This window comes from Cydia splendana, chromosome 6 (assembly GCF_910591565.1).
Source record: "Cydia splendana chromosome 6, ilCydSple1.2, whole genome shotgun sequence".
Lineage (NCBI taxonomy): Eukaryota > Metazoa > Arthropoda > Insecta > Lepidoptera > Tortricidae > Cydia > Cydia splendana.
In genome coordinates this window covers 8830746-8846503 of record NC_085965.1, presented here as the reverse complement: position 1 = coordinate 8846503, position 15758 = coordinate 8830746, and the positions used below count along the sequence as shown (strand labels likewise).

The 15758-nt window shown below is 37.7% G+C and overlaps 1 protein-coding gene across 2 annotated transcripts in view; it reads left to right on the top strand.

The window, feature by feature from the left end:
* Nucleotides 1–304: 304 nt before the first annotated feature.
* LOC134791302 (galactokinase-like) overlaps nucleotides 305–15758 on the top strand; it is a 76973-nt gene continuing 61519 nt past the window's right edge. For both annotated transcript variants that reach the window (XM_063762311.1, XM_063762310.1), the window contains exons 1-4: nucleotides 305–440; nucleotides 6240–6413; nucleotides 10062–10242; nucleotides 11584–11710. In XM_063762311.1, coding sequence (XP_063618381.1) covers nucleotides 6240–6413; nucleotides 10062–10242; nucleotides 11584–11710 — 482 coding nt within the window. In that variant the 5' untranslated portion in view covers nucleotides 305–440. The remainder of the gene's footprint in view (nucleotides 441–6239; nucleotides 6414–10061; nucleotides 10243–11583; nucleotides 11711–15758) is intronic.

Sequence of the window (15758 nt, the reverse complement as noted above, 5' to 3'; positions counted from 1 at the left end):
ATGTATTAAATATTTATCATCCAAATTCATCATTTAAAATTAGTCAATTCTACCAGCAAACATAAGAATACAACTCAAAATTTGCATTTGATTACTTTGCCTCACATGTGAATAAAATGCAACTTTGCTATCAGTTTTTGAAGTGCAAAGTAAGCCTTTCCGAGCTGGTGTGGTGAAACATAAATACGTAGAACAACGAAATGTTCTACGTTCTACATAAATATTGTATCACCGAACAGAACAATTGATTATTTAATACAAGTTTATTGTCTTTTATTACTTTATTACTCACGCTCAACAACAAATCCCCTTAAACGATAAATTCATTCATTAATATGACCGAACAAATGCCTCAGTCTCGCTTGTTTGACCGAGAACAGTGCAAGTATTGTGGTGGTTAACAGTGTTAAAACGCCTCTGGATTACGACGGTCAATAACGGTTCGTATGGCACAGTCAATTAAGTTTATTTTCGAACGACTACCAGACGAGGAAAATTAATGAATAAAGAAAGTGGATATGGTTGTACGTACCTTTGATTGTTAAGGATATTATTCCGGTTTCGTACCTATATTATAATGTAGCATCTTGAAACTGTGGTTTAATTACTTTCGAATTACTATGGAAGGTAGATATGCTAAGTGGTTCCATCGGCTTGTACCTAAGTGTTCTTCAAAAGTTATCCCATTGCGAAATTGCTTTATCAGAGTTTAGGACTTTGAACTACAGTAATATATTAATATTATACACGGAATAACTTATTACTTTCTAAAGTCATGAAAAAAAATCGTCAGAAATGCACACATATTTCAATGTATTAAAATCATAGAGGTACAATAATATAGAGATGATACGGGGGAGGGGCCAAATGACTGAACGAGATGCACTTATGGAACTTTCAGTAGGAGTAGCAGAGAAAGCGGTATTATTGCTTGTCGTTGTCACAGTCTCACTTTTTGTTTGTCCCCACCATAAATTTAGTATGGTTTATGGTGGGTAACAAATAACCCGACCGAATTACGTAGATTGTATTTGGTATATTGTCAGGAATGTTAAAACGTGTTTTTAATATTGTCGCATTGCGTATGTTTTGTCCCTCACGGAGGCACGCGTATATCACTTCTATAGGATGCTACCTTCTATGATTAAAATGGAAAATATAGGTACCAGCGTGGGCCACGCCACACGAATAAGAAATTAAGAATCGATAATTATGTTTATAACAACCTGAAACAGGCAAAAAAAGGAACTTAAATTAATATCCATACCTAAGTATACTTAAGCCTGTCTTAATCTTGTATAAATACTAGTAAGTATTTAACTACAAAGGCCGGGAAATAGGGAATTGCCGGCCGAGTGTGATAGGTAGGTAGGTACCTATAAAGAGCGGACGAAGTGAGGGCAATTTACAACACGTACAAGTTTTAAAACACCAGACAAGTGCGAGTCGGACTCGCCCACCGAGGGTTCCGTACTTTTTAGTATTTGTTGTTATAGCGGCAACAGAAATATATCATCTGTGAAAATTTCAACTGTCTAGCTATCACGGTTCGTGAGATACAGCCTGGTGACAGACGGACGGACGGACGGACGGACGGACAGCGGAGTCTTAGTAATAGGGTCCCGTTTTACCCTTTGGGTACGGAACCCTAATAAAAAGAGAACGAAACTCCGTTTGTATGGGAAGGTGAAATTCGGCCGAGCTTGCTGCAGACTCTTAAGGTTTTGGTTGAAGTCTCCACTTGCAAATACATACCTATAGAGTCTGTGCGGAAAGAGAAGAGTCGTACACAGGACGAGTCGTAGAATGTATTGGATCCCATACATTTCACGACTCTTCTCTTACCGCACAGAGGGGCTACCGCGAAAACCGATATTCGCAAATTGCGGGGATCTTTCTCTTTTACTCCAAGGAAGGCGTAATAAGAGTGACAGAGAAAAATGCCCGCAATTTGCGAACTTCGATTTTCGCGGTTATAGCCCAGACTCTAGTCTAGTTTTCGTGTGATTTTTTCATGGTATTTGGTGCTTGCCTTTGATCCTCCTCCTCGCATCGTGTTCCTCATTGCTGAGGGTCGTGAAATTCCCGTGGAATCAGCTTGTCTTTGACGGTGTCCCGCCATATGTGCCTGTTTTTGGCATCGTGAAGCGCGACATGCAGTTGGGTGTCCAGAGTAGAACGGACTTGATCTGCCCACCTTGTTGGGCTACGGCCTCTAGGTCGTTTGCTATCAACTTTGCCAGTAACTATCAGTTGTTCAAGATTATGACCTTCTTTCCTGGCTTGCCTTTGATAAAATCGGGTAAAAAATTCACAATAAAAACCACAATTTTAGCGTGCTCCTAACAATGTGTGCTCTTATTTTGTGCTCGTGCAAGTTGGTAGTCACTCGCCCCCATTTGCATTGGCTTCTGCAATGTGCAGTGCATTGGCCATAATACCTTTCTACTGTGTTCGAGCTAAAAGGCAGCATACAAAACAAGAATTGCTACATAGCGATTTTTTAATTGCGCCTAAGTAAATAAGCTGGGCGTCTGGTATTTATTTAGGTCAAAACTTTACTTACAGACTTGAGCGTTTCTTTTATTTTTTGCCATTTTTATATATTGTGACCTTTTTTGCCACTTTTGTGCTATTTCTAGTCAGGATCGCGAGCCCTTTTCATCCTTATAGGAGAAAAAAAGTGTCCTCAAATTTCCATATATTTTTCAAACTTTCCTTTTTGTTACCGCCATACAAAGTATATATTTATGGGGAAATGATAACACAATATGGTACATTAGGATCGAAAGAGCTCGTGATTCTGAGTAGAAATAACACAAAAGTGGCAAAAAAGGGCACAATATACAAAACCGGGCAAGTGCGAGTCGGACTCGCGCACGAAGGGTTCCGTACCATAATGCAAATAACGGCAAAAAATAAAAAACGGTCACCCATCCAAGTACTGACCCCGCCCGACGTTGCTTAACTTCGGTCAAAAATCACGTTTGTTGTATGGGAGCCCCACTTAAATCTTTATTTTATTCTGTTTTTAGTATTTGTTGTTACAGCGGCAACAGAAATACATCATCTGTGAAAATTTCAACTGTCTAGCTATCACGGTTCGTGAGATACAGCCTGGTGACAGACGGACGGACGGACGGACGGACGGACGGACAGCGGAGTCTTAGTAATAGGGTCCCGTTTTACCCTTTGGGTACGGAACCCTAAAAATGGCGAAAAACTAAAGAAACGCTCACTTAATACATTTTTGATGATGGTGACTTACGTAGCAGTTCTTATACAAAATAAATATCGGATACTTTGCGGAATGAAATAAATAGGTAGGTACCTACTTAATGAATAATGAGTAGGTAACGAAATATTGTGGTACATTTTTTTTTTTATTAAATTAATGTCTTTTTTTTACCTACTTTGTGGTTTTAATCAATTAAACAATTTAAATATTATAATGATTAGGTACCTACATCAATCGAAGTTATAAGCTTATACTGAATTATTAATTAAAAATTAAATACAGCCCCTAGATCATATAACCAATCAAAGAAAATATGTATGTATAACCAATTGTTGCCAACAACCGCAGATATTACCAGACTACTGCTAAACTTTATAAATTATGTATTAGTTATTAGAAGCTTTACAAATTGTTAGGTGACAACCTTAACTCACTAGTAATTAATACCTTACATAAATCAACCTTGTTTTGGTACTAATACGGTTCACTATGGCTGAACTTGTAGTAGATAGTATTAGTGAGTTTTGGTTGTCACCTGACGAATTGGTCAAATAAGCTAGTGTTGTTCAGTCAGTCACCCGAACTGTTGCCATCTCGTTATCACATAGTTATCAGTCGTGTTACGTAATATGGAATACGACATACCTACCTTATTCGGAAACAAAGCGGTGATAACTCGTTTTACGGCCATTTTATTGTTTATTTTTAGGGTTTCGTAGTCACACCTAGGAACCCTTATGTCTGTCTGTCCGAGGCTTTGCTCTGTGATCGTTAGTGCTAGAAAGCTGCATTTTGGCATGGATACATAAATCATACATTGCAACAGAACGGTAAAATAAAAAGTACAAAAAAATTTTTTTAGGGTAGGTACCTCCCATACAAAAAGTTTTTTTGAATTTTTTTTTTGCTTTGTCCCGATAGTGTGGGGTATCGTTGGATAGGTCTTTCAAAACGAATACGGGTTTCCTAACCATTTTTTGACATAGTTAATATTTTCGAAAATATGCGCTCCGAAAGAAAATAAATATGTGCCCGGTCTCCTCTAACTTTTGAACTACGGGTCCAAAATATATGAAAAAAATTGTGAAATAAGAGCTTAATAAATACTTTCAATGAAAACTATAGCGAACATGATCAGTCTAGTCGTTTGTGAGTTATCGCAAAAAAAATTCTTTTCTTACATACATACATCACTGGCTCAGTGACCCAAAGAGGATCTTGGCCTCTGACACAAGAGAGCGCCACTCTGCCCTATTCTGCGCCACTTCACGCCAGTTGGGTATTCCGAGGGCGGACAGGTCATTCTTTTCTTAGTAATACGTAATGCATAAAGCGCTGCAAAGGCTTATGATACTTACTATTCTTACTAATAGCCCCCGTTAAGCCTATTTTGACAGAATGGTAACTACGAAACCCTAGACTGAGCATGGCCCGACATGCTCTTGGCCGATTATTTTTTGCTATATTACTATAGCAAGATAACGTTATTTTACGCTCGACGACGACGACGTACTTATGTGGTTTGTTTATTTCTTTGTGCAGACGAATGAATGTTACCATTTATCTGATTATCTCTAAAACTGAACTTTTTTTGTTAAAGATTTTTGTTACGCCAGAAATGGCTATAAGTGCTATTTTAACATAGATTTTAAGTCACCAGATGGCGTTGTTTTAACATTAAGGGGTTTATATTCACAAGTCACTCGTTTCATAAGTCTATTTAACTCTATTTAGTGGGTATATGAGTTGGTTATAAGAACAGTAATAACTAATAGTTATGCGAATCGACTGGCAGACTTAAGGCGAGATAAGTTCAATCTGATTTCCGGTCAATTCGATTATCTATCGAGGAAACTTTTGAAGTTGAAATACTTAACCTATAATGTATGTTATAACGTTCAACGGGAAATGTACCATGTTAATTTGTTTTTGCGAGTTCCTGATATTTACTACAGTGTTGACAGAGTGTTGTTACTGTTGTTATAATGCCAAAGTCATAGCGCAAATAATGTGCTACAAATTTTGCGGTCTACCCACGTTATATGCGCAGACACAAAACTTTGACCATTAATCAGCTGTAGCCACGCTGTAGCTAAGTATTTCGTCGGCCTCGTTAGCGCTAAGATATCCATTGCTTTAAGGTAGAGGTAATGAAGTTATACTTATTTGAATTGAGTGTCAATAATAACTGATAAGCAATACAAGAAATATGTGTCTCACACAAGCCCGTAGGTACTATCTAAAAATATTGATAAATCATAAGGCGCTTAGCCGTTTTAATGAATAAAAGTTGATCACTCAAAACAAAACGTTCCTTACCTAATGGAACTGATATCTTAATCAATGTAAGTAGCTATTCTATTTATTTATTTATTTATTTAAACTTTATTGCACAAAATACAAATAAAATGTACAAATGGCGGACTTAATGCCTAAAGGCATTCTCTACCAGTCAACCATAGGGCTAAAAACAGAGATGTAATAAAAATGGTGCAAGAAGAAAAGTAAGAGGATTTAATTAGGAACTATTGCAAACAACTGAAAAGCATAATAAACTACATATACAATACACAGATAAAAATAATAAAATATATACAATGAATATACTACTACATATTTCTCACATATTAATATATTACGATGGATACTATTAATACCTACTCATACTCTTGTTTCGTTTATTTTCGTGACTAGTGCATTATATGATCATACTTACTAATCTTACTATACTTTCCTGTTTGTGTTCAGTTGCGAGTATACCATGCTAAATAAAGCAACCGTGTGAGAAGAGGCCTAGCTTAGACAATCGGTTATAGAAAACGCGAACCTACCTATGGGTGACTGGGTCACACGACTTTTTGTAGCATCTTTGTCGATGTACGACGATTGTCATTTTGGCTAGGCATCAAACGGCGTGTTGGCAGGTATAATAAATATGTAGGTACATACGTAATTTTAGGTCCAGATAGGCCAAGTTTGAGTTCGATTTTCTTTACACTAGATGCCAGCACCAACCGACGCCGTGTCAGCAGGCGAGGCGGCGCTCCTGCGCAAAGCGAGCGACATTTTCGTCGCCACCTTCAAACGGAGCCCCACCGCTGCAGCTGCCGCGCCGGGCCGCGTCAATCTTATAGGGGACCATGTGGATTACTGCGAAGGATTTGTTCTGCCTGTGGTGAGCCATTGCTTGTAGAAGCTCAGAATAGTTCATCGTACACATTCATTTCACAAACAACAATTGACAAACACATATTTAATTACACAAACGGGTCTACCGCGATATAATTTCATTGTTTTTACCTTTAATTCCGACGTTTCAGCTGAGTTGCACCAGCTGTGGTCACGGAAAGACTGACGTCCCAACAAATGTCAACAGAGATATTAATAAAACACCACTAAACTACCCGAAATTAGTTTATAAAAATGTTTGGGGTAGACAAAGAACTTGCAGCTACCCGTTAAAGTTTAATGTTTATTGTCCACGGCACGACACGCAACACTCACAGTATCCGTACACTGGTCCGAAGATATATCCGCTGGTTTCAACATTTGAATCACTGGTCCCCAAGTAGACGATAATTTGTACCCTAAAAAACACCCTAAAAATTTCAACCGAGAGGACGGGTACAAATTATCGTCTACTTGGGGACCAGTGATTCAAATGTTGAAACCAGCGGATATATCTTCGGACCAGTGTACGGATACTGTGAGTGTTGCGTGTCGTGCCGTGGACAATAAACATTAAACTTTAACGGGTAGCTGCAAGTTCTTTGTCTACCCCAAACATTTTTAGAAACTAATTTCGGGTAGTTTAGTGGTGTTTTATTAATATCTCTGTTGACATTTGTTGGGACGTCAGTCTTTCCGTGACCACAGCTGGTGCAACTCATCTGAAACGTCGGAATTAAAGGTAAAAACAATGAAATTATATCGCGGTAGACCCGTTTGTGTAATTAAATATGTGTACAAAACGCGAGAGTTTAAAGTGTTGAATTGACAAACATTCAGTTTGCAAACAATGTTTGACATAATTATGATAGATGTACCTACCTAAATACTGCTTATACTGTTTCTCATTCAAATGGGCCTGGGCAGGGCATATGTGCCGACTTCACGACGAACGGTGGAGCAAGTGCGTTTTGGAGTGGAGACCCCGGCTAGGCAGAAGAAGTGTAGGCAGACCACCCGCCCGTTGGTCCGATGACATAAAGGAGACTGCGGGACCAGTCTGGATAAGAGAGACTAACAACCGCTCAAAATGGAGAGAGATTGGAGAGGCGTATGCCCAACGGTGGGCGAACACACGCTGAAGAAGAAGAAGAAAAAGACGACTGTTTCTCATTTAACTGAAATAATAACTTTTTACATGAAAAAGTGACTATTACGACGCATTGCAGACGCACGCACCCTTCGAGCAACGCCGGCATCTGAAATGTCGGAAGGGAGGAGCCCAAGCGATATCTTACTTTACAAATCATTCTACCATTTTTTGCGGGGGAAACGTGCACACAGTCGCACTTTTCACTCACTACATACCAAATCCAATCTGTAATGACGACATAAATACAAATACATAGAAAATGACAGACGTCAAAGACAAATCTTGCAAACCTCGATCTCTTTTTGTGTACGGATGAGTCACTACACGCATCGCCATAGGTACAGTTGTACCTATGCTTCGGCAGAGGGGAAACATTACGAATGCCGTCTCCCTTCCCGGTGTTGCTCGAAGCACGCACCACTGCGTTTTCGCACCGTCGGCGTGTTTTAAGCAGCCGAGCGGTGTGGAGAGCATGCGATAAAATCGGTACGCTTACGCAATGCGTCACTGCGATTCCGTACCATCACCGTTTTTAGGGTTCCGTACCCAAAGGGTAAAAAACGGGACCCTATTACTAAGACTCCGCTGTCCGTCCGTCCGTCCGTCTGTCACCAGGCTGTATCTCATGAACCGTGATAGTCAGATAGTTGAAATTTTCACAGATGATGTATTTCTGTTGCCGCTATAACAACAAATACTAAAAAGTACGGAACCCTCGGTGGGCGAGTCCGACTCGCACTTGTCCGGTTTTTTTTAAGCAGCGGTGTGGTCGCACCTTTATATAATGGGGATTTCAGTGGAAGGAGTGAATGAGGAAGGTTTACGTGTGTTCATTTGTCAACCCGTGCGAAGCCGGGGCGGGTCGTTAGTATTTACTAATCTTAAAACGAAAGAGCAAATATTCAAAAATCGCTAGTTAATTATAGAGCGACCTTCTATTACTTTAACATATAAATCGAAAATAGATGAGTTGTATCCCTTCTCGGTAAAACGCCCTCTGTTGTGTCTATTATTAAGTAATAACAGTATTAAGACTGTCTATTTTAACACAAATATTTTTTATAGTTACACCGAGGCTATCTTAGGACAATTTTCCTAGAAATGCTCACTCTATTAAAACCAGCTGTATCTGGAAAGTTACCAAGTTTCATTGATTAATAAAACTGAAGTAAATCAAGATTGATGATTGCGCAGCTGCGATTGATCGTTCATTCATAAAACTTTGCCGTGACGCCTGAAAAAGGACTCCACATCTTATGACTTTTTATCTAATCTAATCCCAATAATTGACATAGGAACTGGTTTTAATTTAACACAAGTAACTTTTTATAAAAAAACCGCCGCCTATTTTTTTTACAATTTTGACATAAAAAATTGGAAAAAGTAAGTTGCCAAAGGAAAAAAAATCTACAAGCTTTTACGTAGGTTACTCTGTCAAGTCCACTCTAAGTCAGTAGAAAAAGGCGCGAAATTCAAAATTTGTATGGGTGATCGATCCTTAGCTCATACATTTTTCAAATTTGCCTCTTTTCTGGCTTTACAACACCTGTAAAATTTAAGTTAACTTCGTTTTTACACTATTTTAACGCTTTGCCCGATCGATATTGCTAGGTACGGATAGTCAAATGCAGTGACTTGAAGTACCTAAATCTGCGACTTAAACCACTCAAATCCATAAATATTTGATTTAGAAAAGATTGTAGCGTTTGTGAAAAGGAACCCCTGAAGTAACTTGAGATGTTAATCCTTCATTCATCAAGAAAATGTAATTAGGAATTTGCTCGGGTGGCGATTTTCAAAGGAATTAAATTAGATTTGTATCGGTCGATCTATCTCGGATGTTCGAAAATTACATTTTCAAGTTCAAGCTAAAGTTTGTTATTTGTTGTTTTGTTATTATTGGAAAATGTAATTTAGTAAGACGCTGGTTCGATACAATATTACATTATACACTCACAACGGTATTACTTGTAAGTTTTAATGACATTACAATTGTTAATGACAAATTGACAACATGTTACTTAAATGAGTTTAATGACATTATCGTGATTGAAATGAAGTGAAATAATACTAGTGGCTTCGTGAGCTGTAACCTGTAATCTCGGAAATTCCCATAGCTCCACCATTCTGACTAGCTAAAAAAATTGATTAACATATAATATCGATATAAACTCCTCACAAAATTACACGAGAATTGGTTGAAAAATTTACGACCTTTTATAAGGCAATTCTGTAGGGGCTTCTTTGCCCACGTGTCAACTGGGCACGCGTTACAGTTTCTCGGAAACGTTCATATTTGTCTTGCTACTTCAGTCAATCTCAGTACTTATTGTGCCAAGACTGACTGAAATAACAATAAGACACGTTCTTACCAAGGACACAGATTCGAAATATTTAGTTCGTCATTAGACTAACAGATTCATCTCGCTACTTATATATATCCTCCAATCTCTTTGTTTCCAAGCATCGTTCTCTATTGATAAAAGTGTGAATTTTCTCCAGGCGTTGCCGTTCCTAACAGTTGTGGTTGGCGCCAACAACGACACGTCGTCGTGCCGCGTCGTGTCGATGCTCGACTCTGGGCGTAAGGAGGCGACGTTCCCTACGCCCAGCTCTGGTCAGCTGAAGCCCGGGGAACCAGCTTGGGCTAATTATGTTAAGGGCGTCGTGGCTAACTTCCCTGGTAAGTGTTACTTTTGAATTTAGTCTCTAGGCGCTGCTGTTTCTAACCCGAGCGCCACGGTGCTTGCCATAAAAGAGCAGAAAATAAAAAGTGGCAACACTGTAGTGTCGTCCCGTTTTCTTATATAGATTGGTTTGAAAGGGACGACACTACAGTGTTGCCACTTTTTAATTTCTATTCTTTTTTGCCATGCTGTACGTACGCTCTGAGCGTGCACACTCGGTGCTATAGCTTTGAAATAAAACACGTTGATTATTCGCAACAGACTGACATTTATTCAACAAGTAACGGTACTTACACACATTGTGGATAGATGGCGCTAGTAGTAGGAAACATACATTAAATTATTGTTTTCGATACTATGCCAATACTTTGACTAATGTATTAAGTCAGTGTCGAGCGTGCACGACTGCACGTGTACACAGACCTTTGCCCGTGAATTCCATCCCACTTTAGGAATGTAGTTTGGACGAAGAACGCAAAATGGTTTCCAATTTTTATTCCAACCGACGTGATCAGGCGTTATTGCGTGATCAATCACGAAAAAACGCCGAACGTACAAACATTTATTTATGTACATAGAGGCCGATATTCTGCACGAGGATATACTTATCTACGCGCGTAATGTTACTAATGGTTCCACAGTATAGCAGTTATACTCGTATAGGTAACGTTAAATAACTTGTTGTGACAAGGATTACATTATATGTAATAACACAGATTGCCTGTCAAATATCAAAAGTGCAACAAAAATCGGAATGATGGCAAGTGTCATTGAAATTCGAATGGGGTTGGCCGGTCGAAGTATTAGCAGAGGGCGTCAGTATAGCTTGCCCATGTGAATCCCCAGAATTGTGACATTTTGTTTTTTATTTTATGACCTGGATATGAGCCCTTTAAGCCAAATCTCATAGAAAAAAAACTAGAGAAAGGGGCAAGCTATGATGGCGCCATCTGTGCAAACCTTTGACAGTTACGGATTTCTATGGTTCAAAGGGGCTACTGCGAACATCACAATGGGGTTGGCAACTGTCAAAGGTTTACATAGATGGCGCCAGCATAGCTTGACCTGTCAATCATTGTTTTTTTTTGTAATGGAATTTGATGCCCTTGATGCCAGCCCTTTAAGCTAAATCTCATAGAAAAAGAGGCAATGAGGGGCAAGTTATGATGGCGCCATCTATACAAACCTTTGACAGTTGCCAGCCCCATTGTGATGTTCGCAGTAGCCCTTACTTCCTATATCTATGCAGTAGCCCCTTCAGTCTGAGTTCTGGAGCTCTGTCTTCGTGCTCACAAACCATGACATCCGATTAATTCAAATTTACCTATTATTCTCAGGTGCCGTAAAAGGTTTTGACGCCGTGATCGTCTCGGACCTGCCGATGGGCGCTGGCCTGTCAAGTAGTGCCTCTGTTGAAGTCGCCACTTACACCTTATTAGAAGCTCTAACGGGAACTAATACCGAGTAAGTATTCGCTAAAATATAAACACAAATTACCCTATCACAGGCTATTGTAACTATGTTGGATGGACTGGATAATATTATGTTCAGGCAACTATTGGCCCATAGATAAATAGCTTAAAACTAGCATACGTATTATACAATATATCTTTAAAACTAAAACAAACTATGGCTGCGATACACTTCGCGACCCCGCTTATGTCAGGGAGCCGGCCGCGGAACGCCGAAACTTGATACCCTTCGGCCAAAACTCTTCCTTGGTGAAGGTCGCTAGACTAATGGGATTGTTACGCCAATATTTTTGATCTTGTTAATTACGTTACAATACCGAAACAAGGACAACAAAGTTAAAAATTGATACTTTTGAATTACGTTATTTCTCAGCGGCTGTGTAAAGTGACGCCGGGTTTAAACAATTTTTCGCCGTGATTTATTTCATGAGTATAAATTGGCTGTCGGTGTTGTTGTGGGCCCACGCAACCAATGACCGATGACGCCACAGTATGCCGAACCTACAGTAGGTATGCTGAAACTATAAGATTTCGAAACGTCTCTGTTAAGTATGCCGAAACTACAGTAAAGATAAGATTTCGAAACTTCTCTGTTAAGTATGCTAAAACTATAGTAAAAATAAGATTTCGAAACTTCTCTGTTAAGTATGCTAAAACTATAGTAAAGATAAGATTTAGAAACTTCTCTGTTAAGTATGCTAAAACTATAGTAAAGATAAGATTTCGAAACTTCTCTGTTAAGTATGCTAAAACTACAGTAAAGATAAGATTTCGAAACTTCTCTGTTAAGTATGCTAAAACTACAGTTAAGATAAGATTTCGAAACTTCTCTGTTAAGTATGCTAAAACTACAGTAAAGATAAGATTTCGAAACTTCTCTGTTAAGTATGCTAAAACTACAGTAAAGATAAGATTTCGAAATTTCTCTGTTAAGTATGCTAAAACTACAGTAAAGATAAGATTTCGAAACTTCTCTGTTAAGTATGCTAAAACTACAGTTAAGATAAGATTTCGAAACTTCTCTGTTAAGTATGCTAAAACTACAGTTAAGATAAGATTTCGAAACTTCTCTGTTAAATATGCTAAAACTACAGTTAAGATAAGATTTCGAAACTTCTTTGTTAAGTATGCTAAAACTACAGTAAAGATAAGATTTCGAAACTTCTCTGTTAAGTATGCTAAAACTACAGTAAAGATAAGATTTCGAAACTTCTCTGTTAAGTATGCTAAAACTACAGTAAAGATAAGATTTCGAAACTTCTCTGTTAAGTATGCTAAAACTACAGTTATGATGAGATTTCGAAACTTCTCTGTTAAGTATGCTAAAACTACAGTAAAGATAAGATTTCTAAACTTCTCTGTTAAGTATGCTAAAACTACAGTAAAGATAAGATTTCGAAACTTCTCTGTTAAGTATGCTAAAACTACAGTTATGATAAGATTTCGAAACTTCTCTGTTAAGTATGCTAAAACTACAGTTAAGATAAGATTTCGAAACTTCTCGGTTAAGTATGCTAAAACTACAGTAAAGATAAGATTTCGAAACTTCTCTGTTAAGTATGCTAAAACTACAGTAAAGATAAGATTTCGAAACTTCTCTGTTAAGTATGCTAAAACTACAGTTAAGATAAGATTTAGAAACTTCTCTGCTAAGTATGCTAAAACTACAGGCCGCGTAGCCAAGATGCCAATCGCTTACACTCCGTAGCGATCGAAACGCAACTGTCACTGTCGCGCTAATATGGAAGAGTGATAGAGAGACATGATGCTTTTCGTTATCGAAGCGATAGCGATCGTAACCTTGGCTAGGCCGGCAGTTAAGATAAGATTTCGAAACTTCTCTGTTAAGTATGCTAAAACTACAGTAAAGATAAGATTTCGAAACTTCTCTGTTTAGTTCGGGTTTTTTTTATGTATGTCCTCGATTCGTGGAAGACTACTGAACCGATTTGGGAAATTCTTATTTGTATGAAAGGGATTGTCACAGTTGGTTCCATTTTTATAAGGCCAGGATCTGATGATGGATAGAAACTCATTAAAGGTCACATGCAGACTCCTATAGTAATTTAGGTAAGTAAGTATCTACCATTGTTTTATAGTCACTATTATTTGCTGAACTGCTGCCAAAGATTATGTGGTATTTTAAAATGCTTACCTGTGGTACTAGTTGAGAATATTCAATAGGTATGTTACGGATCTTAATAATCATATCTCAGTTCTGATAAAACAAGAATAAAGCTTTCAAATAAAAAAAGAGTAATGGAATTCTGGGGTGGTAAAATAAATAATTATTCGTGCCTTACCTAAGTATATAGTAGAACTGATAGTTGCAACTATTTGCCAAGCGACTACTAAATTACTAATCACTGCTCAAATACCGGGGATTAATTTGACAGTTTTCCAATAAACGCCATAGTTGGATGATATATTTGATAATGCCGCTTCAATTTAAATTGCCATCATTTTATAGTTCTTTATTTACCTACCTACTATAAAAAATACTAGAAATCACTAGAAGTACCTATGTAGGTGTAGTATTTAAAGTTCAATAGGGTATTTGACTACTAGTCAAATCAGTTTCTTTTTTCGAACTCTCAAAACGATTTTGCTACTATGGAATTCATATGAAACACTAGTATATATGTGACGTCACAATCAAATTACCTACTCTTTATAATTGTATACGGGTTTTAAAATAGAAATTGTGTCTAAAAATAACTGCTGTCTTCGTTTTTCTATTAATCTTTAGGTGTTTTATTTCATGGTGTAAAATAATTTATTTTAAATACAGTCAAATACCCTTTTTATTTCTCTGATCCGACTTAATGTCAATGAGACTAACTGAGACTATCTGTGCTCCTTTTAAACGAATAAGAATTGTCCATGCGGTTCACCCGTCTTCAAGATATTGGGAAACACCCATAGAAATCAAAAACAAAGATCCCGACTAACTTTGAAAAGAACCTCCTACTTAATTCTTTCTTAAATTCTTAAATGGTAAAAAAAGTTACTTGTTGTTTCGGAGTTGTCCCTGCAAAATCAGGACCGGCAGTCGAAAATTAAAAATCTATTGTTGATAAATTTTATATTACTCGCAACGTATCTCGCTCCCACCAATTTAGGTGCTTGAAGTGAGCGAGGACTTTGACATTAATCTTGTGAGTTCGAATCGGTCTCTATCGGCGCGATTCGGGAAATGAATGAGCATGATTGGATATAACTACTGCGATCTGTGATATGGTTTTACTGTGCCCTTAACCTTGATTCTGGGCTCATTCATCAGGTGTACGAAGGCTGCACTGTAGCGGAAATATCCTCATACATAAATCTTTACAAACTAGCATGTGTATTCTAGCAAAATGAACTTTAATGTGCTGAAAATACGGTGCAAGTTTAGAAACAACCCGGAAATTAAATTACTGGGAAAAGCATCCACTTAATTCCAAAAATTCGTATACATGTGTGTTAATCCAATACGGGCAATAAATTAAACCAGATGTAGAATTAATCTGTGTAATCATTAAATAAGAAGTTTTTTTAAGTTACTTACACTTAATTAGGTCAACGTAATTAATTTTTGAAAATTTCCCGAGCAGTAATGTACTGCAAACATTACGAGACATAACATGACATGACATTACAAGATACGAGCATTTTATAGTAACTGCTAACAAGCGTCGACAGTTACTTTAAAAAGCTCGTATCTCGTAACAGCGGGCTGAATCATTTTGTATTGTAAATATTTTCATTGTATTTCTGTAAGCAAAATACCGTTTAAATATTCGCCCGTATTGGATTTACACACTGTACAATGGAACTTAATTACAAGAAAGAAACTTTATTGTATAGAGGACACAATCCATGTTGCAATAGGACAAGATAAATAGGAATAATAGGAAAAGACAAACCCCCTTATTCATAAACGCGCTACTAACCTTTAGCTAATAATCGTTTGTCCTTATCTGTCATTTTGACTTATGTATTTGTAAGAAAGGGATAAAACATAATTTAACTAAATCAGGGCCGTAAAGTTTTATGAA